The sequence below is a fragment of the Carassius gibelio genome, chromosome B13 (genome assembly GCF_023724105.1).
Source record: "Carassius gibelio isolate Cgi1373 ecotype wild population from Czech Republic chromosome B13, carGib1.2-hapl.c, whole genome shotgun sequence".
Taxonomy (NCBI): Eukaryota; Metazoa; Chordata; class Actinopteri; order Cypriniformes; family Cyprinidae; genus Carassius; species Carassius gibelio.
In genome coordinates, this window is record NC_068408.1 from 28,029,225 (window position 1) to 28,056,359 (window position 27,135).

The window sequence follows — 27,135 nt, forward strand, 5'->3', positions numbered from 1 at the left end:
TATTAGGGCTGTGCAATTAATCGAAAAAACTTTGGCCTCCAACGATTATAAAAACACAACAATCGAGATAAAACGATTATTGCGCCCCATTCCTCCCCCTTTTGCAGTGCTGCGATTTCGTTCATCCAAAAAAGCCCAGTTTCCTGTCCAAATCAGTAAAATCATGTAACGTGACATTTGCAAAATGGATGTGCTTGATTTATCGAAGTATATTTATTCATGTTTTTAAAAGAGTGAAAGAGAACTTGCGTTGCTTCTCAGGAAGAGATATAGCCTAAGCCCAAAGGTGGAACACAACTCAGACATGTAAAGTCATCTTATAGAAAAATAGAAGATTTTCCATATATACCTTCGTTTGTCATGTAATAAATGAACGTAAAGACACTTGAGAATGAAAATACGCTTGTGATGGTAATTTGGATCCATGCAGCTCTTAAAGGACAGCGGGCTGTTTGATTTTACATTTGATCATTCATTTCTGTAGAAGGATGTACCTTTTCATATCAACTGCAATAAATACAGATCAGAGCCAAACTGAAATGAGACATTAAATAGTATTGTGAAATAAATGAAATAATCATACTGCTTGATACTTGCATTAAAAAAAAACATTAAAACACAGTTTGTTTCATTTGTATGTTTTTATTCTGTTGTATTTGTCTTTCTTTTTGTTTTTATTACTGACAGTTTAATTATTTTCAATAATCTTTTTTTTTTTTTTGTTCCGCTGGCCTCTAATGTAGATGTCCTAGCAAACTTATTTACAGGAAACACATTTTATATTTATCACTATATTTTAAATAAATCACTCGTATAACGTTTTTGTCATATGGCTCCCTCATAATCGTGTTAAATAATCGTGATTACAATATTGACCAAAATAATTGTGATTATGATTTTTGCCATAATTGAGCAGCCCTACTTACTATGTATTCTGCTTTTGGCTAACCAAGACTTGTCACAGCACCTAATGTTATTCCTTTTTTTTTTGGTTTTGACTGCTGCTATTGTCCTCATTTGTAAGTCGATTTGGAAAAAAGCGTCTGCTAGATGACCAAATGTATATGTATATGTATATTTAACAAATAATATATTTTACAAATTGGTTATTCCATGTCAAATCAACCAAATTTCTAAAACTTCCCCGGCTCAGATTTTCTTAAGAAAGCTAGACATTTATAGTGATGAAAGCTGAAAAAGTGTCACCTGAGATATAGAGTCAAATTACAGGGGGATAGAAATGACTTCAGAAAAATGGCAGCATCATAATGTTACTTTACACAGAGATTGGTAGGTCTGTTAGTAAAATCTGTTGACTTTAGCAATCTTTGTTGCATTATGTACCAATAGTGACCGTTCAAATATGGGGAAACAGCACTTTTTAGTTTTTTTCTCTAAAATTTGCAGGCCTGTAAAATAAGAGATTTTGGTGCCTCACACAACTCTGGGGTGTGAATAATGGACTTCTGTAGTGATTGCATGTATTTTTGTACAAAAAATATCCATAATTCAAATGTAATAAAGGCTCCAGGCGTAAATTGTCTAAAACCAAATGTGGGTTAGTTTGCAAAAAAATTATACTTTTCTTGTAGAAAAAGAGCAATGTCTGAAGAACAAATAATTTTTCTTGTTTCCTTTTGTCAAAACAAATACATTGAACATACTTTTCTATGTACTATAAATATTCTTTTTCCAAAGTTTGTGTGCCTATAACTCCTAAACTTTTCTTTTGGAATCTTAAATTTCAAGGCCCTACATCGTTCAATCCCAAAGATATGGGGATCTCAATGAGGCTCCATGTCCAGATTGTTGAATGTTACCCAATTTCAGTAGTCGAAAACCAAATTTGGTCACATTGTATGCAGCCGATTCTTACTTTATTTAAAAAACAGTGTCAGAAGAAGAAATAATGTTAAAATTAAAACTGACCCTCATTTGGTTTTTGTCCACTGAAAATGTGTACATTTTAACGATTTACACCTGGACCCAAACCATATAGGGCCTTTGTTAAGACCCATTATCTAAAAGGGCATTAAGATATCTTTAATACTTTTTGAGGGGAAAAAACTTGAAAAATACTGTTTCCCCATTTTTGAATGATCACCATTCACACATAATGCAACAAAGAGTGCTAAAATTGTACTAACAGACCTACCAATCTCTGTGTTGATTATGATGCTGCCATCTTTCTAAAGTCATTTTTCCCCCCTGTAATTTGACTGAATCTCAGGTGTAAATTGCCATTTTGACCCACTTCTACACAATAGTGGATTACTCAGTAAGTGTTCATCCTTTACATGTAAAAGTTTGGCTTTCATCACTATCCATGTCTGTCTTTCTTCAGAAAATATATTAGCAAAGTCAAAAATTTAAGCCAGGGACTTCTGGTTGAGTTGATACAGAATGACCCAAATACGTAGTTAAATATTAACTTAATAGACTATTCTTCCTCTAAGTAATATTGCTCATTGTAGGCTTACGAGTGCCAAGTAACACAGAAACTTAATAATATAGAATGGATGGTAACGGGTGTCTGTGTTTTGCATCAGCTTCAAACACAGCTTAGCCAGAGTGTTTGGAGCTTTTTCTTTTTCTTTATGCTTTATCAATTTTTCATAACTTTTTTTTTTTTTTTTTTTAAGTAAATTTGACACAATACACAGTTGACCTTAAAAACTACACTACCTTTTTTTTTATAAATGTTATTCATGAATGTAAGTGTATTGTGTAGTGCAGAAAGTTTGTTGTCATAACAAATAAGAAAAATCAACCACACGCATTTGTTTACATTTTTTTTTCACTTTTCCTTATGTATGCAGGAAAGTCACAAGCACCTGTGTTTGATGTCTTTGAAGCCTTCATTAACACAGACAACATTCAGGTGTTTGCCAACGCGGCCACTGACTACATCATGTGCCTCATGAAGTTTGTGAAAGGTTTAGGTGAGCTGGTCAATCTAAAATATATTTATTGTTGTCTTCATTCATTTCTACAGATATTTTCCAAACTATGCTGGCTTCTGCTTTTGAGAACCCTAGAAATATTAAAAAGGTCCACAGAAGTCAAACCCATTATATAATAAATGATATTTGCCGTTTGATTATTTGTAGGGGAAGTGGACTATAAGGAGATTGGGGACTGTGTTCATGTCAGTGGATACAGCTCAACAGATCTGTGCCTGCCTGCCCTGGACTATTTAAGGAAATGTTCACAGGTGCGTAAGATGAACACATTTTTCACATTTCTATCCAGAACTGATTTACACACTTTCAGATGCTGGATCTGGGGCAAAAAAAAAAAAAAATTTCCAACTGAAAAAAATTGAAGTTTATTAGGTGTTTGTTTGCATTTGCAGCTGCTTGCTAAAATCTATAAGATGCCATCCAAGCCAGTGTTCCTGGGAGCACGGCTGGCCAGCCTCCCGATGAGAGCTCAGGAGAGGTCTGTGAGCAGTGAGGATGGCATGGACTGTGTTTTAGCAGAGTTTGACGATGACACAGGTGATTTCTTGATTTATTTTTTTGAGGTATTCTTTGTACAAATGAAACGGGTTAAAGTATATGGATGGAGCGACTGCTTGGCAAAAAGTCTGAATGGCAGCATTGATTGTTGCGACAGAATGTTGCGACAGAACACTGAAAAACATGTAAAAGTAGAGAGAGCTTTGCGATTGACTGTTCAGACAGATTTTACAAGAAATCTGAGGTAGCTAAAGAGAAGACGGATCACTTCAGTTTAAATAAAAATTCAAGGCCGCAAAACGGATTTGCAGTTATAATTTTATGTTTATAAGTTGAATTTTGCTGTAAAGTCATACCTTTATATATTGTTTTGTTATATATAGTTGAACTCAAATATTTAACTTAATTAAATACTTACCATCTTATATTCTGCATAATTGGATGTTTTTAAATAAACACTGACAAAAACTTTTTGGGATGGACAATATGACGATATTTATGTTTACATTTATAGAATTGAATAATTTAGCAGACGCTTTTATTCAACGGGACTTACATATGTGGACAATGGAAGCAATTAAAATAAAAAAGAGCAATAATACACTTAATACATTCTCTGAATACAAACGTAGAAAGTGTTTTAAAGTTATTTTTAATTAAAAGAAGAAAACAGAATAAATAAAAAAATGAATAGAGCAAGCTAGTGTTAGAGGCTGAAACTAGCAAAAACACTTGCGGCACATTTCGGCGAGTGTATGATAGGTTCCATTAAGTACTAGCTAGAAAGGGAAGGAATTTAGGATGAAGTCAAGTAGAATCGAAAGAGATGAGTTTTCAGCTGTCGCTTGAAAATTGTCTGGGATTCAGCAATTCCGGATAGGGGTGGGAAGATCATTCCAGCAGCCAGGAATGGTGAACAAGAATGTTCTGGAAAGTGATTTTGAGCCTCTCTGTAATGGTACCAAAATAACAAATAACAAAGCCTTATTTTATGTTCCACAAAAGAAAGGGTTGAAATGACATAAGGCACATGAGAGTAAATGGTGACAAAATTGTTGATCTATCCCTTTAATATTTTGATTATTATTATTATTATTTTATTTTTATTTTTTTAATTAATTAAATAATACTCCAAATAAGAAACTAAATCTGTCAGCAGGTGGCGGTAAATGTCTTCATTCGATTCGTTCAAATGGCTGATTCAGGAATGAAGTAAATGGCACTCTTTATGAATGGGGCGTTGGTTCATTGGTTCACACGATTTGTTCAAAACTTAATTCATATAAACAAAATTTTAATTGCATTAAAATATTTTAATCTTATTATTTTTTTTTTAGAACTAATTAATGAACGCGTTAAACTGAGAGTAGTACAATGGTAACAATTTGAACAATTTTCTGGAAACAGTTTACAGTAAGGTTTCATTAGTTAACATTAGTTAACTACTTTAGTTAACAAGGACTAATAATAAACTATAGCCTTCTTCTACAGCATTTATTAATCTTAGTTCATATTAATTTCAACATTTACTGATGCATTATTAAAATCAAAAGTTGTGTTTGTTAACATTATTATGCACTGTGAAAAATGAACTAACAGCCTCAAAAATAATGATATTAAGCAGCGCAACAGTTTCCAGCACTGATTATAAATCAGCATATTATAATGATTTCTGAAGGTCATTCTCAAGACACTTTATTCTGGAGTAATGGCTGATGGAAATTCAGCTTTGCATCACAGAAATTTGTAATATTTTAAAGTATATTAAAATAGAAAGCAGTATTTATATTGTAATAACATTTTGCAAGATTTTTTTTTGTTTGTCTTTATTTTTGATCAAATAAATGCAGCCTCGATGAGCATGAAACTTCTTTAAAAAACAGTACAAGCCTTACTGATCTAAAACTTTTGAACAATAATGTATATATTGATATAAGTGATCACCCAAATTTAGACCAACCTATTTTGTATTTTCAAATTTGCTATTTTCAAATATGTATTTCCCCGGTGTTGAAAACAGGCACATATAAATGTTAGGAAAGACGATGCCTAGCTGCACACCAAAGTTAATGAACCACTGGATCTTCAAGTTGTAAGGAACACTACATCAAGTCTGGGAACTTTTAGTTTAAAGTGATTCCCTATTAAATCCAGTCACGCAGCAGTTCTTTGCGCTTCAGTCCAGCTGAGGGACCGTGTTCCAGCGGAAAAGTGACGTTAGTTCACACCCTTACAGATTAAAACAAAAAAACATTCATACTGGTGCACAGTGGTGATCGGTTTTGTGTGTGTGCAGGTCTGATACAGGTGTGGATTCTTCTGTTGGAGCAGCTGACAGCAGCCGTGTCAAACTGTCCTCGTCAGCATCAGCCACCTACACTTGAGCTGCTGTTTGAACTTCTGCGTGAAGTCACCAAGATACCAGGTCAGAAGCATGTGACTAACACACTTACAATCATACTGCTGTGGATACGAAAGCAAACCCACAAAGCTCTGGCTTGATACTTTGTCTCTTCATCTTCCATAGGGCCTGGCTTTGCCATTTTCTCTGTCATCCAGCTTCTTCTTCCTGTCATGTCTCTATGGCTACAACGAAGTCATGGTGACCACTCATACTGGGACATTGCTGCAGCAAACTTCAAGCATGCCATTGGACTGTCCTGTGAACTGGTGGTGGAACATATTCACAGCTTCATCCATTCAGGTCAAACTAACAAATTAATAATAACAGTTCGTAATATTGCATCTTGTTTATTGCAGTGTACATTGACTACTGATCTAAGCAAGTCAGTCGCAACGTGTGAATCTTAGAAACAGAATGGATCTGGATCTGGATCATCACTCCAAAATGTAAAAAAAGAACAAGAAATTATTATTAGAATTTTTAAAACCCTTGAATATTTGCTGCATTGTGACTTTAAACAGTATTGAAGACACTGCAGATAACACTACTGCTTACAAAAATAATCTTTATTAGATCATGAAAAACCTGGGGTGTTATTATTTAACTAAAAAGAAAACTAAAAGCATAGTAACCATTTGGTTACTGATAAAATAAAATGATAATTTAAATAAAAATATATAAAACGTATTTTATTTTATTAAAACTATTTATTTAACTACTTTTTTTTATTATTAACTAAAAGAATTAGTACTTCAATAAACTATGTATACATAAAAAAACTAATAGAAAAGGGGGAAAACTCAACAAAATGATTGTACAGCAAATATAAAAATAAAATCAAACAAAAAACAATAGTATATCAGTAACACTAAATAACACTGTACAAAACATAATTTATTTATTTCCTTTTTTCTTATTTTTTTGTTTTTAGGTCTCATTTTCATGAGATTCAGTCCCTTAATACCTGATATCTACTATATGATATTTAATATAGATAATTTCAGGGGTTTCAACTTGTTGTGAAAATGTTATATGTATATATATGAAATAAAAATTGTATGACTATTATTTTGCAGATATTGGTTATGAGAGTCTGATTAACCTGATGCTGAAAGATCTATTCAAACTGCTGGTGTCCTGTGTGGCAGAACCAGCCGAGACCATCTCCAGAGTGGGCTGCTCCTGTATTAGGTGTGTGTGTGTGTGTGTGTGTGTTCTAAAACATACTGAACTGCCTACATGGACAGCATGTTAGGGAGTTTAAGCAACCGATATAGAACAGAAAATGGCATTCTGTTGCACATGTACGACTTTAACTGCTACTTTTTGAGGTTGTACTGCAGCAGTTTCTATCAGAAAATAGCTGATTTGCTGTAGTAAATAAATGTTATGTTTTATGGTAACTGTCTCTGTATATCATTTAATGCCAAAATCAACCCTTCTCTATTATGATAGATAGAGCCATTACTATACACTTTTATTTATTTATTTTTGTACTATGTCAAATGATTAAATGATCCACTACAACATCCCCTTAATGTGTGAGGAGTGCAGTGTGTGTGATGCAGAGTTTTCCAGATCCATCATTTATGATGTTAGATTCAGATGTGTGTAGACAGCGTGAGGTTTAGTTAAATAAAAATAAAAATTTTGAATATCATTATGTATTTCAAGTGATTTCCAAGTTGTTCAAGGAAATAATTCATTGAAAAAGACTTGATGTTATGCTGAAATACATAATTAGATTACTTTTCTCTATGTCTCCAGTATTGTAGCAGTAGGTATATTAAGTTCTGATTTGTTATTTTTGATCTCCAGGTATGTTCTGGTAACAGCAGGGCCGGTTTTCACTGAGGAGATGTGGCGGTTAGCATGCTGTGCCCTTCAGGATGCTTTCTCGGCTACCCTAGAGCCAGTGAAGGTGACATTTATTGAAGTTGTGTCTTCACTGTTCAAAAATCTTGCATGATCCTTGACTAAATGCTTTGTTATTTGTAACCAGGGTTAGCGAAAAAAGTCATTTTTGTGCAAGTGGGAGCTAAGTCTAAGCATGTAGCCAAAGGTGTGCATGCCACATGTGAATGATTTGGTTTGGATATAATTAAATGTGAGTGCTGCATGTTCAAAGTCAAGATTCAGCGCTGTTGCGTGTTGCAATTAATGAATACAGTTAATTTATTCCATTAGATAACTTATGATCTGATGAGTAATAACAATGTTTACTTTACAGTGATTATATTGTAAAATGTAGATATGTTGTAAGAGTCAAAAAAAAAAAAGGAATCAAGGTGTATAATTAAAAGCCCCCCCATGTGTATACTGATTTTCTGCTGAAGAAAGACCTTTTATTATTAAACAGTTGTGCTTCCACAAAAATATGAAGCAGCAAAACTGTTTACAACATTAATAATAAGGAATGTTTTTTTAACAACAAATCAGCATTTTAGACTGATTTCTGTTTCAATTTATAATAATATTTACTAGTTTTTACTATATTAAAGGTTTTTAATTTACATGTTTAACCACCAGCACCTCCTGTCAACACTATTAGCAAAGTGCATCTCAGGAACCGCACTCCAGTGGTTTGAGTCTTACCTTTCAGATAGATCCTTCAAGGTATCTTAAAAAGGTGTCCAAGTCACAACATCTAACTACTGGGGTGCCTCAGGGCTCTGTTCTTGGACCACTTCTCTTCTCTGTTTGCATGGCATCACTAGTTTCTGTCATTCAGAAACATGGCTTTTCATATCACTGCTATGCTGATGACACTCAACTCTACAGTACCTCTCATCCATCCTGATGATCCAACAATAGCTGCTCGCATCTCAGCTTTTCTAACAGACATTTCTTACTAGATGAAGGATAACCTTCAACTCAACCTTGCCAAGACAGAACTGCTTGTGGTTCCATCAAACGCATTGCTTCATCACAATTTCACCATCCATTTAGGCACATCAACCATAACTCCTTAAAAAAAAAAAGCCAGAAAGTTTGGAGTTATGATTGATGATCAACTTACTTTCTCAGAGCACATTGCTAAAACTGCACGCTCCTGCAGATTTGCTTTATTCAACATCAAGAAGATCAGGCCCTTCATTTCAGAACATGCTTCACAACTCTTTGTTCAAGCTCTTGTTCTGCTTTTACTCGAATAGTGCATTCCTCTCTTAACAGGTCTTCCAGCCACTTCTATCAAACCTTTACAATGAATACAGAATGCGGCTGCAAGATAAATTGCTGCAAGAGACAAAAAGAATGCACATCACACCTCTGTTCATCAATTTGCACTGGCTAACAATAGCTGATCACATAAAATTACTATATTAATTATTCACCCTCATGTAGTTTCAAACACGTAAGACTTTTGTTCATCTTCGGGAACACAAATGAAGAACTTCAGCAGAATGCTGTCAGATTTCTTTCCATGGACTGCCTTTGTAACTATCACTTTGATGCTTCAAAAACTTCATAAAGAGTTTGAAAAACGAATCCATATGAATCGAGCGGTTCATTCCAAATTTTCTGAAGAGAATCGATCGTTTTTTATGATGAATAGATTGAATTTAGGCTTTTACTTGAATGTAAACATTGATCAGCGAACATAGCCAAAAGCTCAACCTAACCTGAATAACGAACAAGAACAAACCTCTTCTGGAAGTTCAAACGTTGCATAAGATTCATTCACGTGTGTCATGCAGAACATTTGAGCTTTCAGAAGAGGTTAGTTCTTGTGCATTATTCAGGTTCGGTTGAGCTGCTGCTTATGTTCACTGATCAGTGTTTACATTGGAGTAAAAGCCTAAATTAAATCTGTTCATTATAAAATTCTCTTCAGAAAATTTGGACTCAAGCACTCGATCCATATGGGATTAGTTTTCCGATCTCTTTATTTATTTTTTCTTCAAAGCTTCAAAGTGGTAGTTACAAATGCAATCAATGGAAGGAAATCTAACAGCATTGTCATCAAAAAAAAATCTTTTTTTGTGTTCCAAAGATGACCAAAAGTCTTACGTGTTTGAAACGATAAGGGTGAGTAATTAATGACAGAATTTTAATTTTGGAGTGGACTAACCCTTTATCTGTTCCCTCCTGGTGATATGACCTGCCGAACTCAATCTGAGCAGCCCTTGGCCATCTTCAAGTATCGGCTAAAAACACATCTCTTCTAGTTTTATTTGACTCTCTAACTCTAGCACTCTCTATTCTAATTATATTCTTTAAAAGAAATCCACAAAACCCCCAGGCTGTTATTCAGACATCTAAAGTGCAGTGAGCCACACATTACTTTGGCATGACCCGCCGACACACATTGTCCTTTGTCTTACAAGCACATCTGGAATGATGTGCATGGCATGCCTTACAGAACTAGCTGCTAACCATTAACCAGTTAATCATTCGTTGACTATATTAAAAGTGAAAAATAAGAAGTGTCCAGAGAAAGACATCTTATGAAACAGATTTCTAAGACTCTTCATCAGCTTTTTAGGCGTGCAGACTTTGCGAGCACCCTGAGGTCACACAAGCTGTTTCTAAGCTGATGAAGATGAAATGCTTGTCGGGCATGAAAAACAAGACTAATGGAAAATCATGCCTCTGTACAGCTTTTGAAAACCACATTTTAACTACATTGGTTTAAACAGGAAAGTTCATTGTCACATTTTTTACATTTTCTATGCAAACATTTCTTTGGAACAATAGATTGAATGAAACTTCATGCTTAGGATGATTGCAGCCACATGTGGTCTTTGCTTTCTCAACTGATATTCAGGACGTAATCTTCTTTAAGGCTTAGTGTTGTGCTACTTTATGGAAAGAGGCAAAGTGGTGCTACTATCAGCCATGTGAATACACATGTGTAAAGATGACTTGTAAACTTGATGCTTTGTGATTATGACCAAAGACTTTTTCATTGACACTTCGTCCCCTTGGAATTATAAGGTTCTATCTGCGTTCTGAGTAGTTTTGAGATATTGAGCTTTAAAGTTGTTGTGTTCCATAGACTTCTGTAGATAGAACATTTTTGTTTTTTCAATAAAAAATCCCAAAATGTACACAACTTAAAATAAAACATCACATAATGTGAATAAATTATCACAGAAGAAGAATATGTGAATAACTCAATTTTGACAAAAATGTCAGATAGAACCTTATAATTCCAAGGGGACGACTTTAGTAGGATAGAGTGAATATATACTTATACTTTTGATACAAAACTGAGCAGTCTTGAAGATTGCAGTTTGGCAATTAAGTTTCCTAAAGACTGTGCCAGTATTCAGTTGTTTACTTCCAAAACAACATTGCTTCAATCAATAGAATTGGCTCCTGGACTGGATCTGTCTCCTTGACCGATGGCAGATGGAGAGAGTGTTTTGTGTTTTGTTCGGTGCAGCAGATGGCACAGAAATTATAGGCTTTTAAGCAGTGAAAGTGCTCCTAAAGAGAGGGGGTTGATTCATTTCAAGAAATCAATTCATTGAAGTTGTAAACACTTAATGTGCTTGGCTGCAATATCTTTTTGGTTGAAATGATGATTCAGCAAATAGATTAAACTATTTGCATTTCAAAACTTTTCTGAGGTATTCTTGTTTAAAGCTATATCACAACCCTACACAAGCATTAAAGCATTAAACCTTACACAAGAGAGTGCCATATACTGCAGTTTATTCATGCAAGTATTTATATCACAAAGTGTATTCTTAGTATAAACAACATGAGATGTGTTTATGATAGGTAGAGAATGAATGTAAACCAGTGCAAGATTTGATCCATAGTTTAATTTTAAAAGTGTGAAAAGAAAATCTATCCGTGTTTTTGTTTTCTACATACCTTCTCTGTCCTCTGGCAGAATCTGCTAGCTTGTTTCCGGAGTGGTTCGGACAGTTTCACTGGAGATGCATGTGAAGTGAAAGTTGCGGCCCCCTCACACTCCCCTTCAGCCGAGGCAGAGTACATGAGGATCCGGGCCATGGCTCAACAGGTACTGGCACACTTCTACTGTAGACTGAGCCAGACATCTTATACCAACGTATGGTGCTAGAACATGTTGATACTGCGAGATAATAAAGCAGTAGCTGTAAAATGGATTGTTATCCGGCATTTAAATCTCAAGACAAGCACTTTATACACTAAAAATGGCTTTAAAGCAGTAGTAAACAGAAAAATGGCATCAGCGTCCCAAGATTGATCAGCTATCAATCATTTATTTTGTATGTACAACTTGTGTATACAGTATTTATATATATGTGTGTGTGTGTGTGTGTGTGTGTGTGTGTGTGTGTTTGCATTGCTTTGACTGAAACCATTGGTTGATTATATACAATGTCTGCACTTTATTGCTCAGACCTCTTTTTTCAGGCATTATGAAAACAATAGCATAACCAAGGGAAAACCCTGCAGTTTAGAATCCTGGCTAGAGGAAGTATTGTCACCCTAATGTGATCAGCCCCCATTACCACACAAAAAAACTCCAGTTTGATCTAAATCAGACAACGTGAAGAGATGAGAGGCTTCCTGTTTCCCTTTTTTTTTTTTTTTTTTTGCTATAAATGTATTGCTATGCCAAGTTCAAGATATCAATAATCTATTCTCAATTTAGCGTCTTTAATTTCTTGACATAAATTTTACTAGGTTTGGTGACTATTGCATGGATTCCTGGGAGTAAAATCATGGATTTTCATCTAAATTCAAGTGCTATCTTTTCCCAGGGTCTACATTCAGTGCTTTGGCACTAAAAAATGAAAATTATAGTCATTACTGCAACTGAGAATATTGGGAATTATTAATATAGTAATAAACAGCACTAAAAGTAGTCACCACAATGACAAACCCCCCCAAAAAAACTTCCTGATAATAGGTTTATTAAAGCAGTTATTCACATTAGACCATGTGAACTACAGTACAATCCCAAATATATCATCATATTTTCAGGGTTGTGATGAGACCAAAGATTAAAATGCAATAATCTGTCATTAGAAGAATGAAGTGGATGACCACTAGATTGAACTATTGAGAGGAAGCATATGTGGTGTGGTTTATTGCTTTTCTAAATGTCTGCTTGGATTTTTGCATGTAAAATTCATTGATAATAATGAATAATTTTCTTCTTCCAGGTCTTCATGCTAGATACACAGTGCTCCCCTAAAACTCCGAGCAACAAGGAAGGTTTTGAGCACGCTCAGTCTTGTGTGCTGATTATTGAGCTTCCCGCCGATCAGCACTCCAATGGTCAAGCTCAGAAGAGGTGAGATGATGTTTTAAACTCAGCCTGCTAATATGGATTATTTCAATAATACTCTATATATTATAATGTGGCACAGGGCCATAGGAAAGTTTAGTGGTTGATTGTTATGGGATTCAGTGACAAATTTATAAAATTCCTTTTAGACCTGATATTAAGGAACTAAATTTTATAACCTCCCTGGTAAAGTTGACCTAACCCGGTAAAATAAAGATTCAGATTTAAATATTGCTTTAATTATAAAGTAACCTGTGCTTGTATGTTGTCTTATTCTCTTTTTCATGATGTGCTTGACACAGAAAAATTGGGTAAGGCCACTGCAAACAGAATCTGCATGCTTTACTGTTCTTCAGTTTTAATGTCATATTTCATGCTGTTCAAGTGGTCTTCAGAACCAGGTTGTGCATTGCATGGCACTGCATTTGTTTGTTTGATTTTGATTTACTTTTTTAATATAGTAATTCAAAGTGTGTAAAGCATGGAATAGAAAGTTCATATACTGTAGCTCTTCATATAAATTATGTTTTCGGTCTCACATGGATTCCTACTTCTGCTGTTCCTGAACAAATCGCTATACGTAATGAATCTGTTTTAATCAAATTGAATGGATCAGAGTGCTGTTATATTCTCTGTTCTGTCACTGTGCAGGATTCCCTTCAGGACTCTGGTGGTAAGTTTACTGTCCCATCAAGTGCTCCTGCAGAACCTGTATGATATCCTTCTAGAGGAGTTTGTGAAGGCTTCTGGGAGCTCCGAGAGCAAAATCCCCACGGCAGTGTCGGAGCCGAAACCCGCAGGCTTTCTCCGCTACATCTCAATGCAGAACCTGGCCATCATCTTTGACCTGCTACTGGACTCGTACCGCACAGCGCGGGAATTTGACACCCGTCCAGGACTCAAGTATCTCCTCATGAAGGTGTCAGGGGTGTGTGGAGCCGCTAACTTATACCGCCAGTCTGCTATGAGCTTCAATATCTACTTTCAGGTACATTTACAGTACATTTTTTCCTCGGATATAAATATTCAAATTAAATCAACACCCAAACAAACTATTTTGTGAATTTTTGCTATTTATCTGTTCTGTGTATGCTCTGAAAAAAATGGTGTTTGTACATAGTCCTGGATGTGTAAATGGGGAGCCAATCAACAATAGGAGCCATTAACATTAGCTGCGTTTACATGATTACACTGATCCGATCGTAATAAGACTAGAAGCACAATCAGAATAAAAATGTCACATGTAAACACGTCAGTCGGATTGAATTGGCCAGTTCCGACTAAAATTTTGATTGGATTGTAAGGGGTGGTTTATTCCTTTTGTAATTCGAGCGAGAGGACATGTAAACACTTGATCGGATTGAAAACCAAAACTGGAAAGTAATGCGCATGCGCAGGGACATAGAAATAATATGACGCGCGTAACGTGAAACTTCCAGGCGAATAAATTGTCTTAAATAAGTGTCCTGTCATTCAAAACACTGTTCTTGACCTAACTTCGGTGTATTTTCATCTTCATTTCATCTAGGGCCGAGACAATGCTGTGTAGACCACAGTACACTCAATTAAAGAACAAGAAACAGTCAAATTAAATGTTTGTTAAAAAACAAACAAAAAACTAGTGAGATAAAATAACACAAAATGTATTCAGTATTTCACCACTGCTTAAAAGGTTTTCTTTCAATAATTAAAGGTCAAAACAAATATAAGTTAACAATGAACAACACTTTTAAATATTTTTTAGTAATTCCTCATATACAGTATATTTTCAGTAAATCTTAAACAATCATTAAGAATTTTTGAAGGTTTAAAAATAAGTCTGCTCACCAAGGCTGCATTTATTTGATCAAAAATGCAGTATAAATAGTAATAGTGTGAAATATTAGTACAATTTAAAATTAACTGTTTTTTATTTAAATTAAATTTTGAATTTTTTTAGCAGCCAGAACTAGTTCTCAGTGTCATGTGATCCTTCAGAAATCATTATAATATGCTGATTTGATGAAAACATTTATGGTCAATGCTGATAAAAACAAAAAAATCAGCTGCTTTTGACATGCATAACTGTGGCCTAACTGTGTTTTGTAATTTGTGTTAAAGTAAGAATTTGTAAGTGAAATTGAATTACTTACCATTTGCATTATGGATCGTCTCGATATGCTTTCCCGTACGCTCTTTCCCATAGGCTTTGCTGTGTGCAATGCTGACAAACCAGGAGAGCATCACTGTGGATCAAGTCAAGAAGATCCTGAGCGAGGAAGAGGAGGGCGGCTCCGACTCTTCACAGCAGTGCTCCTCCGAGGATGAAGATATCTTTGAGGAGATGGCCCAAGTGAGTCCTCCACGGGCACGGGAGAAGCGTCAGTGGCACGCTCGCATCCCATCGCTGAGCACACAGCCCGCCAGTAGCATGGACTGGGCATGGCTGCTCAAACGCCTGCACAAACTCTGCATGGACTTGTGCAACAACTACATTCAGATGCACCTGGACCTGGAGAGTAGTGTGGGAGAACAGCTTACCCACCGGGCTGACCCGCTTTTTTTCTTGCCCCTTTTTAATTCTGAGACCCCCACACCGTCTCCCGGGTGCCTATCAGGCCATGGGACACCCTCAGAGGACAGCTTCCGCCTGCACCTTGACGAGACTCCCTCAGAGGAGGTCCACAGCCCTGGTGGGTCGGGAGCAACCCTCCCCCAGATGAGAGGAGACAGGAGGGATGGTGGACGTAAGAAGGAATGGTGGGAGAGTGCGGGAAACAAGCTGTACACCATCGCCACCGACAAGACCATCACCAAACTCATGATTGAGTACAAGAAACGCAAGCAGCAGCACAATCACACCACGTTTGCCAAAGATGTGAAGGTGGGAGAGAAGAGGGGTGAGACGGTGACCCTGCGTGGCCCGGACTCCCCAGGGCCTCAGAGGCCTCAGCAACTGGTAGAGCAGGGTCCCATGCGTCACTCCTTCAGCGCGGGGCCTGAGCTTCTGCGGCAAGAGAAGAGACCTCGATCGGGATCCACGGCCAGTTCCCACAACATCTCACTCAGAGACTCTGAGGCACAGATACAGGTAAGACTGGACAGGAAAACAAAGTACAACTACCAAAATCATGCAAAAAAGCATATCAGCTGTAAACATGTTAATGCAGGTGAATCATTAAAAGAAATTACTAGTGCACTTAGCCTGACTACATCAGACTTCGTACTTCCGCTCAATTTCAGTTCGCTTCTGTACTCAGTCTGAAATAGCAAACCATCTCCCAGTTTTCCTCCAGCTCCAAAACAGCCGGCCAGTCAACGAACAGAGGGCTTGCCTGAGAGCCTTGATGTAGAAGCTAAGTGCCGAATATAAGATCATAGTTTAGGTTTGGGAACTCCAAAACGACAGCGGACACAGAGACACGGGATGGTATTCGATCTGTTGTGGAGAATATTCCCGGCATTTGCCAACTGAAGCTCTACTCCCGACAGGTTTTGGGAAAAGTTTAATTTATCAACTATTACCGATCGTCAGTGAGAAACTGGGGAGGCCAAAGTCCGGCAACTCGTTCGCTTTGTTTTTTTGTTTTGTTTTTTTTACCACAGCATTCCTGTGTTTACAACATAGACTGGTTTACAGTGGAAGTTAGAGAGTCGGCGCATAACACACGTCATAACCAAACGTCATGTGATTGGTTTATGGGTAACCAATGATTTTTAAACTTTAGACAAGCGCATCCCCCCCCCCCCCCATGAGAAAATAAACGATTGTCAGTTATGCCTTTCCAGACTCTGTCTACGAACCAAAGCGAAGTAGCAGAGTTTGGTATTACCAGGCTGAATGCACTTAACAATGCTGGCATTTTCTCTGAGGTGCACTTATAATGTTATCAAGATTTTTACTTTAAATGCAAGAATATTCTTTGAGAGAACTTCTTGCCGATTACTTTTTTCGAAGTTTTTTAGGTTGTGGTTTCGACAACCCTCATCAAGAATGCTCTAGACTCAGAAGTAAATGCTGACTGCTTTTATCGGCTAATAGTTGTGTATGTTTGACAGCACACATTACCGTAGAGAGGTCTGTGCAAGACTTGTTTTTTGGTCCTGCTCCCCAGTTTTGCTATGTCTGCAGTTTTCCCGTGGTATTTGGCTACTTTAAAACTGTTGCCGCAGGTTGTTTTTCATGTCCGCGGGTAGAAGCGACCCCAACAACGTAATATTTAGTCCCTAAAATGCTTATAGGCTATTTTCTGTCCTGTTTTTGTCGCCCCTCATCGGTAGTAAACGCCCACTGCTGTGATTGTTGTTATACTGATGGGGTCTGGATCTTCATTAAAAATAAAGTTCATCCACTCTTTCCTAAAATTGGATCAGAAGGAAGGCAATGCAAAGACACAGCATCTTCTTGTATTCAGAGCATCTTTATCATTTGATTTCTGTGTAGACCTGCGTTTGTCTCGTAAACACTACATGCATGAATAGTGGGCGGGGCTAAATAGGCACTGATTTAGAATCGGTGGGTGGGACTAAACAGACAGTGATGTAGAATCATGGGCGGGGCTAAACAGTTAGTGATGTAGAATCATGGGCGGGGCTAAACAGGCAGTGATGTAGAATCATGAGTGGGGCTAAACAGGCAGTGATGTAGAATCGGGCGAGGAGCTAAACAGGCAGTGATATATAATCGGTCAGATGGAGGGATTATTGTTGCGCCCTCACATCGTGTTATTTATAGTCTTTGTTCACTATAACAAAAACTAAAAAACATTTTTGTTAACTGAAACAAAGCTAAAATAGAAATAGTAGATTAATGAATTACTGAAATAAAGTTGCAAGTACCAAGTTTACTAAAACAGAAATTATAAATTAAATCTAAATAAAAATGTTTAGATTAAAATGAAAATTAAAAGAAATGACAAACTCTACAGTACAGAAAATTCTACAGTACAATTGAAAGCTAAATCAATATTAATAAACACTATAATGGTATGTAAATAATTTAAAATTTAGTTGAATTGAACAAAAAAGAAATCACTTTGCAAGGCAGTATTTAATCACAACAGAAGCACAAGAAATCCTAACAATCACCCTAACAAGGCCAAAAACACACTGCACGGTAGGGCTGCATGATGTGTCGTTTAAGCATCGATATCGCGATGTACAAATCCACGATAGTCACATCGCAGGATGTGCGATGTAGGCTGTTGTAGTTGATTTGTTATTCATTAACTGTACGGGCCAGCTGCTCCCCGGGCCTTGACGAATGTGATTCGCGGAGAGCGCGCGCAAGCGAGAGAGAGAGAGAGAGAGCGAGAGCGCACGAGAGAGACACAGAGGGAGAGAGAGAGAGCGCTTTCTTGCTCTCTCTCCCTCGCGCATATTAATCAATTCACACAATGGTGTCGATGTTTAAATCATTTAAAATGAGAATGTAAGTGTGCTCACCCCATTTCAGCCCAATCAGATTAATCCGCGCCTGTAATATGGGGAGATTATTATATTTTCATGTCAGTCTGTGTTCATTTTGACCAGGAACCATGCACTGTCAGCCTGTCACTTTAATTCAGCGCGTGCAGCACATCAGAAATAGACTCGGTGCGGAAACGATCTCTGCACTGCACCGAACATGGAACGGACCGCATCCGCGCGCGGTGTTAAAGCTCTATAATACGGAGCCTGGGAATCAGGTGTATAAGATTAAAAAACCAGAGGCCCCTCCGTATATTCACCAGGCCCATCTATTAATGACGTTCTGTATCCGCCACTGCCCCATTTTTGTTTGTAAAAAAAATTAGATTAGATTTCATATCGCAATATATATTGCAATGTCATTTTTTCCCAATATTGTGCAGCCCTACTGCACGGCACTGATGGACTTGTCTCTTTAGAAGAAAAAGCAAACCAACCTCCCATTTAGACTTTGTGGAATGTTATTTTGCTTGAATTTTGAATTACTGCTATTTTACGCATTTCGTTGTGTGGAAAAAAAAACTTTTTATGTTGAAACAATATTACAAGCTACAAATTACATATATGACATGAAAAAGAAATTAACATAGAGTCAAATGACGGATTTTTTTAATTCAGCAAATTAATTGTATTTTTCTGGAATTGCAGAATTAATTTATTTGAACTTTTTCTGTCCAGGCCTGGACCAACATGGTCCTTACGATCCTGAATCAGATCCAGGTCTTGTCGGATCCCACGTTCATTGCCCTGCAGCCAGCGGTTTTCCCCTGTATCAGTCAGCTGACCTGTCATGTGACTGACCTCAGAGTGAGGCAAGCAGTGCGCGAGTGGCTTGGACGAGTTGGTCGTGTTTATGACATCATCCTGTGATGACATGGCTCATGTTTGATCTCCAGCAGCCTTTTCCATGGAGATCTTTTCCTTGTGCTTTACTGTTTGCTCTGGCATACGCTTATAATTCTGTGATGATGCTGTTACCTGCTTAACTTTGCAAACTTTTTTATTGTAGTGCACAGTGATCTGTGTAAAACAAATCCCTTTTGTGAATGTTCTTCAATATTCATGCTGTTATATCCGGAATCTATATTTTAATTCTTCATTTCTCTGAAAGTTTATTGGCTTTAAACGTACATGTGCCATATATAGGATTTTGTTGTTTTCAGGGTGTTTTCTCTCATCTAGCCCTTTAAAACTTTAACTTGAAAGTCCCCTGAACTTTTCAACTAGTTAAAATCATTGCACAATGAAATGTGGTACTTAATGCACCTTTGCTAAAGCATTGATTAATGTATATCTAAAGCACGAACTTAAGCTTTGCTAATGCAGTTTTATGTTGCTACAGTAGTATTACCAGAATGCATTTCCAAAATATACAGTGCACACAATGCTCAGTTGTAGATTTCAAACCGCTTTTTTCCACATATTCTCTGAACAAAACACTGTAAAACACCACATCCTCCTGATATCAGATCATAGAGTATTAGGCCTAGTTGAAAGTCAGTAGGCCAGATGTTTTGTCTGTAAATGTGGAAGCATTGAAATCACGTTCAACTTCCACAAGAAAGCTGATACACAAACACTACACTAGCTCTCAAAATGCCCTTACACCTCTTTCTGTTAAAACATGTCCATCCATCCTGTCAGACAGACACTGTACCATGGATCCTATTAGCCACAATCCAGTGGGAGTCTGTGGTTTAAAACATCAGATACTGGCCACACAACACTACATCTGACTAAACTTGAAGAAACTTTTAAGTTGAGTGTATACTTTTCATAGCTGCACCGTTTGTTGTCTTAAAACTACAAAAGCAGAAGGTTACTGAACTCATTGAAGCTATTATACATTTGAAATTTAGGTACATTTTTAACTGGAGACTATTTACAATCTGTATTTGTTCAAATTGGATACGTTTGCACTTTTGGAGGCTTTATTCCAAATATATTTTATTTTTTTGTTCTGGAACTGCAATTGCTTAAAAAAATGTTTTCTGTCCTCAGTCATCTGCATGTATATGTATATGTAGATTTTGTGTGTGCGTGTGCATGAAAAAGGATGCATTTTATTTATTTTGCCTACAGTTTTTTATTATTATTATTATTGTGAGAAATCAATACATATGACAAGCTACAAAGAAAGAGTTTGTATCGAATTCATATACTTATTTAAAAAAAAAAAAAAAATCTACTGTGCTGTACATCATGTGCAATGGGAGTTATAGAAAATTGGAAACCATATATAGACATGCTTTACATATATTCAGTGCAGCACACAGCCTGTTACATAATCATAGTCAGAATGTATAATCCTTCGCTCCAGTGTCTCATATTCTGTTGTGTTTATGGCAACTGCTTCGCATAACCAACAGGGAGAGGTTAAAAAGGATGTTTAAAGGGACCAAAGACAAATTTATATTTGATTTCAGTGTTCTGAAACACTATTATGTTCTTCATTTTAGCAAATCAAACGCGTTTTATTTTATTATATATATATATATATATATATATATATATATATATATATATATATATATATATATATATATATATATATAATTTGACTTTGAATCTAAACTTGCATTACTTGGTCTAAATCCAGAGGAAAACATTATGTTGGATTATGTTGTGTGGAATAAAGCTAAAGCTACAACAGATTTCCCTGGAATTCTCAAACATCTTAATTTCAGCTCTGCTAACATATGTTCAATTCATAATGCCACTCCATTTGACAGCACACCATCTTTAATTATCCCATAATGTACCATGCATATATTCTTTTAAGTATTTTAAGTATTATAGCAAGAATAATACTTGTGTGATTTATTCTGGGGTACCAGTACTTTGCTACATGGTGTTTATTATCAAACCTCCAATCAGTTGCAGTACATGTGCATTACGCTGAGTGTGTTCTGATGTGTTTGTTGGATCATTTATGTTGTACGTGTTGAAGAATAAATAAGCAGAGTTACCAGCTGTGTAAGTTGTTTTTATTGAAGTGAACTTGTTTGCTTTTCTTTTGATAGGATTCTTCATTTATCTTGTCACTACTTTTTGAAATCACTTGTGTTTTTGATTGGAGATACGGATTTTTCAGTTATCAAGCAGATGTTGATATAATGCTGATATGTCATAAAGAACACATAAAACTTAATATGGGCCCCAAAAGTATACACTTGTATTTATGTAAATGTATTAGATTATAAAATATCAAACCAATGCTTCTAAGCTGCTTCTTAGACTTTTGTCCAATTTTGGACCATCCCTCCCCACATATCAGTTTCTGTTTATGAATATTTGTGGGTTATCTTGATATCAGAACTCTCTTTAGGTTATACCTGAGCATCTCTACTGGCTTCAGGTCAGGACTCAGTAAAACGCATACTGTTTGTTATTCTTTCATCCGTTCTTGAGTCAGTATTACTGTACTTGTGTGATTTGGGTCCTTGTGTTGTTGCGTCATCCAGCCTCTCTAGAAACTAGTGGCTTCATTTGTGTCATCCTTGCATGAACACCATTCTTGTTCAATATTTTTCACAAAAGTGGTCACATGAACAAAGAATTTCAGTTTTAAGAGCCGTATGCAGGTCATTTGCAGTTATACTTTGGATTTCAGGATTGCCCATTGTTTTCTTAGAGCAACTGAAGCAGAAAATGTGACAAATGTCATATCTTTAAGCAACTTTGTGTCAAGTGTTTCAGCTACTCCAAGTTATTCGCTATAATGAGACTGAGGCATGGTTCACTAACCAGTCTTTCTTCAGAAGAACAGATTTGTCAATAGCCAATCTTTGTGTTCCTTTATCCAAAGGACAGGGCTTCTGTGCGACCCACACTTCCAATCTCATCTCCTTAATTGGTTCCTTAGCTTTCAATGAAGTCGTAACGCAGATGTTCACTTACTGCCCCGTCAATGATCACTCATTCATATTGTACTTGTCTATAATTGTGACAAATTAAGATCATAAACTCTTGCTGCTCTATATATCAGTTCATCTCCATAGCAAGTGGATGTAAGGCTTTATATGATCTTCCACGGCTCAAGTTTTATGGTTTATTCATTGAAAAAAAAAAAAAAAAAAACTCAGCAGCTAGCACAACTTAGGTTTGTTTCCAAAGCAGTGGGAATGGACCCAGATAACCTCACAGCTGTGCAATGTAGGCCATTTGTGTTAAGACTCTGGGCTTGGGCGGTCAGTTCCCATTGATTGGACGCTCTGGCACAAACTCTTGATCCCTGCTTGTGTCAAACTATTTCTACTTCATATGACAGGATAAGCCATTAAAGCTAGATGTGAGCTGCAGTTTCTGATCAGCACTCTCTTGCGGAGCTTACTGAGTAAACATGCATGTGGTTATGGATGGCAGCTGGATTCAGTTCGGCCCTGCGGGACGAGGCTCAGATGACTGGGGCACAGGCGCATCTGGACCTCCTTCAACTGAGGATCGTCTTAAGGTAAAACACTTTAGTTTGCTCAAGGACAACAAGGTTTGGGTACTAAAGTACTACCAACTCTTGAAACCACAGGACACTTAATCACTTAATGAGATGCATCCGTGCCCCAAAAATAAGCACCATCTCATCACAGTTAACATCTTAATACACATTCCACCTTTCATTATCATTTCATGTCCGTGAAAGAGATGTTATGCAAAACGCCAATCTGTATCGATACAAAATACCCTGAAAGGATGTGAGAAGGAGCATTGTAGCCCCCAAAAGCTTGTGTGTGTATATATATATATATATATATATATATATATATATATATATATATATATATATATATATATATATAAATCTTTTGTAACATTATACACTATACCATTCAAAAGCTTGAATTCAGTATAATTATTATATTTTATTATTATTATTATTATGATTGTTTTATTATTATTATCATTTAGCAAGGATGCTTTAAATTGATCAAAAGTGTTGATAAAGACATTTATAATGAAATATGTATATTTCATATAAAAAATTTAAAAAAAAAATATATATATATATATACATAGCTGTTTTTAACATAATAATAATAATAATAAATGTTTTTTGAGCAGCAAATCAGAATATTAAATGATTTCTGGAGGATCATGTGACTGGAGTAATTATGCTAAAAATTCAGCTTTGAAATTACAGGAACAAATTACATTTTAAAATATATTTAAATAGAAAACAGTTATTTTAAATAATGAAAATACCGTATTTCAAAATGATATGGTTTTTGCTGTACTTTGGATGAAATAAATGTAAGCTTGGTTAGCAGAAGAGACTTCTATACAGGAGAGTCCTAATGTAAGGATCACATTTCAAAGTAATCAAATCTAAAGACTAAGGCGATACAGGGGAATATACTGTAAATACCCAGGATGAATGAGGGAGAAAGCCAGGAACATACGGGTTTAATCAATCATCCAGTGAGTACCTGTGGGAACAAATGAAACCGCGTCTAAACACAGCGAATGAAACCGCGGAGTCCATTATTCTGCTCACACCATAGCTACCTCAAGGCATTGTTCAATGTCAAGTTTTTAGTCCTTCAAATGTTCTTGTGTGTAAAGCTAATTACAAAAGCAGTGATGTATTTTTGTAGACCAACTAGATGTTAGCAGCACACTGATTCCCTTGAAAAAAACCCAATACATGTTTCCCCCATTGGCTTTTGTATTACTGCATTTACAAGCTCAGTGACCACTACAAAGATTATGGTTTATATAAGTTCATGTTTACTATTTTACTGTATTGCATATAGTGTTTCATATTTAAATGTTTAAAACATAAAATAAACACCATGTGGATGAAAATACTGAGTAGTTACTATATATGACAAACGTTCACTGAACAAGTCCCTCTCTGATCCAACTGCCAGCCAAATAATGAAAGAATGGCTGCATCTAAAATCGCACACTTCCCTACTATATAGTAGACAAGAAACAATGTGAAATGAGTAGTAATTCACAGCATTCATAAAACAGTAGGCCTTAAGTTATCGGATTACATACAGTACTACTTCCGGTGAGATTCTGAAGTACAGTATGCATCCCATTAAAACTTTACTATCCCATAAGGCTATTCTTAACCTACTACATAGAAAGATCATACATTTTTAACGTTCGCAAAGTAATTACTTACTCAAAAAACATACCTGCTCAAAGCATACGCGATTTCTTCATTTTTCGACATGAGTTGCGACAGTCTTTTCCTCTCTATTGTGAAACTGCTTCTCAAAGGAGAAAAATGAAGGGCAGGACTTGGTTTTGTCCATCAGTAATTGATTGGATATTTGTCACTTGTTAGGAAGTTATTTCGATTAAGGATTATGATTGCACAATCAATAAATCATTTATCCAACCACTGCATTGATCTATTAAAAATGTGATTTGTCGGTTTTGATGGCATGGCCTTGTGATCATCACGGTGTGGTTTCTTCAGTCTCTGTTCTGATGTGTTGTCAGGGCGACTGGAATGAGCTGCTGGCTTCAAACAAGGTCGAAGAGAGACCGGAGGCAATGCTGTATGTTGTCATAGTAACGGGCTCCTTGCTCGTCCTCGCAGGAATTGCCTTCTTTGTTTACAGAATATGTTTCAGGGCGAAGGAGAACACAGCCAAAGTCATAACTCTGGATTTCGACGACGCTGATGGCACTGCTGAATTTCTGTCCACTTTAGAGGAATCAGATGGCACTGAAGACGGGAACGATGGGGTTTTTCTGATGGTTTATCTGCCGGCCCCATACGAGAAAACCCTCACAAAGATAGCCCGTGCTGCCAGCACCTCCAGCTCCCATAATGATGTGGAGATCGTGCAATTACACACAGAGACCTCCACTGATCAAGAGTGAAGATTCATGCCCTCCCATGTAGAACGTGTAGCACTGATCCACTGATAACACATCAACACTAAAAACTACTGTACATGATACACAGTGTAGTTCAAGGTTATGGCTATCACTCAGTAGTGCTATCTAAAACATCACTGTACCAACACACCAGTGTTTGTGAGGGAATACTGCCAGAGTAGTTTTTTTAATCATATATAATCTAGCTGTCATGAAATGGCTACAAAATAATTCACATTTTTATTAACTTTACCACAATGCAGTTGTTTTGAATCCTAGTAGTATTATATATAATAAAGTGTGTATACACAGAAAATACAATATAGTCTTGTTTACACTTGGGAACTGCTTGTATCTCATTAGTTAGTTTTTATTGTGCGTTTCCATCAGGAATGGAGCTTTCCCCCCCGAAAGTGCAAGGAAGTGTGTGATAGTTAATAACAGCAGATATGCCACATCGTGTGCTTTGTTTTATTATTACATTCACCTGCAAGCAAAGTGAAATAAAATATGAATTACAATGCCAATTGTTTTGAGAACCTGAATTACTGAATTCTGGTTGTTGATTTCTACTGTTTGTATAGTGATTCTCTCGACAAGAGGGAATCAATAATATTTGTATATCATATTATAGCCATTACTTGGTTAAAAGAACACATTGTTATTTTTTAACCACATATACATTTTCAACTTCTTTGAAGTTTTCTTGATCACAGAAGATTAAAAATAAATTTGTCAAGTCAAACTGTGGGCCCTGACCATGTGAGCCGAAGAAAGACGAACCATTCACTATTCATCATGCAGATAGATTGGTATTTAAGTCAATAGGGTAAATTTAATCTTTAATGAAAAGAAAAAAAGCTACTTTTAAAAGGGTTTTACCTTCACTGTAACCATGTGTTGTGGGTATATAGCGGAGAGCAACTGATATTCCAAAAGTTCCTGATTACTGTTGTACACTTAAGAAAATGAATATTACTTGAAAAGAACAGTCTGTAATCAGTGTCCAGACAGACACTTTAAATAAAAAGCACACACTAAGAAATAAAGTAAATTAAAAAAAATTTTTTGGTAACACTTTAGAATAAGGTTCCATTAGTTAATGTTAGTTAACTACTTTCGTTAACATGAATTAAGCAAGAACATTCCTTCTACAGCATTTATAAGTCTTAGTTCATGTTCATTTCAACATTTACTAATGCATTATTTAAATCAAAAGTTTTGCTTGTTAACATTAGTTAATGCACTGTGAATTACCATGAACTAACAATGAATAACTGTATTTTCATTAACTAACATTAACGAAGATGAATAAATACAGTAATAAATGTATTATTCATTGTTTGTTCATGTTAATTAATACATTAACTAACATTAACTAATGGAACCTTATTCTAAAGTGTTACCAAATTTTTTTTAGTGACTTTTAATGAAGTTACAGATATAATGTCAGTTGCCCTCAAGTTCATTTGATCAACTACCAGAAAATGTCACACTACTTTTTCTTCTCGAATAGAAATATCTATTTTTGTCAGACTTTGAAAATGCAAAATGAAGCACTGCATTTAAAAATCAGAAACATATCAAAAGCAAACATTTGAATTACATTGCAAAAACCTTGCCATAATATATTTTTGTATATTTCAAATATTAAACCTAAAGCCTTTCTTTTATGAGCTCCTATATGATTTGTTGTTTTCAATAAAGGAAATAAAGATACTCCCTGGTATAGTTTTTATAGAGAATTATGT

The 27,135-nt window shown here is 36.0% G+C and overlaps 2 protein-coding genes across 2 annotated transcripts in view; both read left to right on the forward strand.

Annotated features, from left to right (window-relative positions):
• Nucleotides 1-21,515, forward strand: part of arfgef3 (ARFGEF family member 3) — a 56,545-nt gene extending 35,030 nt beyond the window's left edge. The window contains exons 24-35 of the mRNA XM_052572768.1: nucleotides 2,820-2,942; nucleotides 3,111-3,214; nucleotides 3,356-3,500; nucleotides 5,758-5,886; nucleotides 5,989-6,165; nucleotides 6,942-7,056; nucleotides 7,684-7,786; nucleotides 11,711-11,842; nucleotides 12,975-13,105; nucleotides 13,751-14,087; nucleotides 15,285-16,169; nucleotides 19,226-21,515. Of these exons, the coding sequence (XP_052428728.1) occupies nucleotides 2,820-2,942; nucleotides 3,111-3,214; nucleotides 3,356-3,500; nucleotides 5,758-5,886; nucleotides 5,989-6,165; nucleotides 6,942-7,056; nucleotides 7,684-7,786; nucleotides 11,711-11,842; nucleotides 12,975-13,105; nucleotides 13,751-14,087; nucleotides 15,285-16,169; nucleotides 19,226-19,417 (2,573 nt within the window). The 3' untranslated portion in view covers nucleotides 19,418-21,515. The remainder of the gene's footprint in view (nucleotides 1-2,819; nucleotides 2,943-3,110; nucleotides 3,215-3,355; nucleotides 3,501-5,757; nucleotides 5,887-5,988; nucleotides 6,166-6,941; nucleotides 7,057-7,683; nucleotides 7,787-11,710; nucleotides 11,843-12,974; nucleotides 13,106-13,750; nucleotides 14,088-15,284; nucleotides 16,170-19,225) is intronic.
• Nucleotides 21,516-22,873: 1,358 nt separating this feature from the next.
• On the forward strand, nucleotides 22,874-25,911 carry LOC127969798 (small integral membrane protein 28-like). The gene is made up of 2 exons (XM_052571899.1): nucleotides 22,874-23,000; nucleotides 25,001-25,911. Exons 1-2 carry the CDS (start codon nucleotides 22,890-22,892, stop codon nucleotides 25,385-25,387), a joined length of 498 nt encoding a protein of 165 aa, XP_052427859.1. The 5' UTR covers nucleotides 22,874-22,889; the 3' UTR covers nucleotides 25,388-25,911.
• The last annotated feature ends 1,224 nt before the right edge of the window (nucleotides 25,912-27,135 follow it).

Bases quoted from the DNA above. Each gene is read 5' to 3' on its own strand.
- LOC127969798 (XM_052571899.1), top strand. From the start codon at position 22,890: ATGCATGTGGTTATGGATGGCAGCTGGATTCAGTTCGGCCCTGCGGGA. The intron at 23,001-25,000 runs GTAAAACACTTT...ATGTGTTGTCAG, and splicing joins CAACTGAGGATCGTCTTAAG to GGCGACTGGAATGAGCTGCT.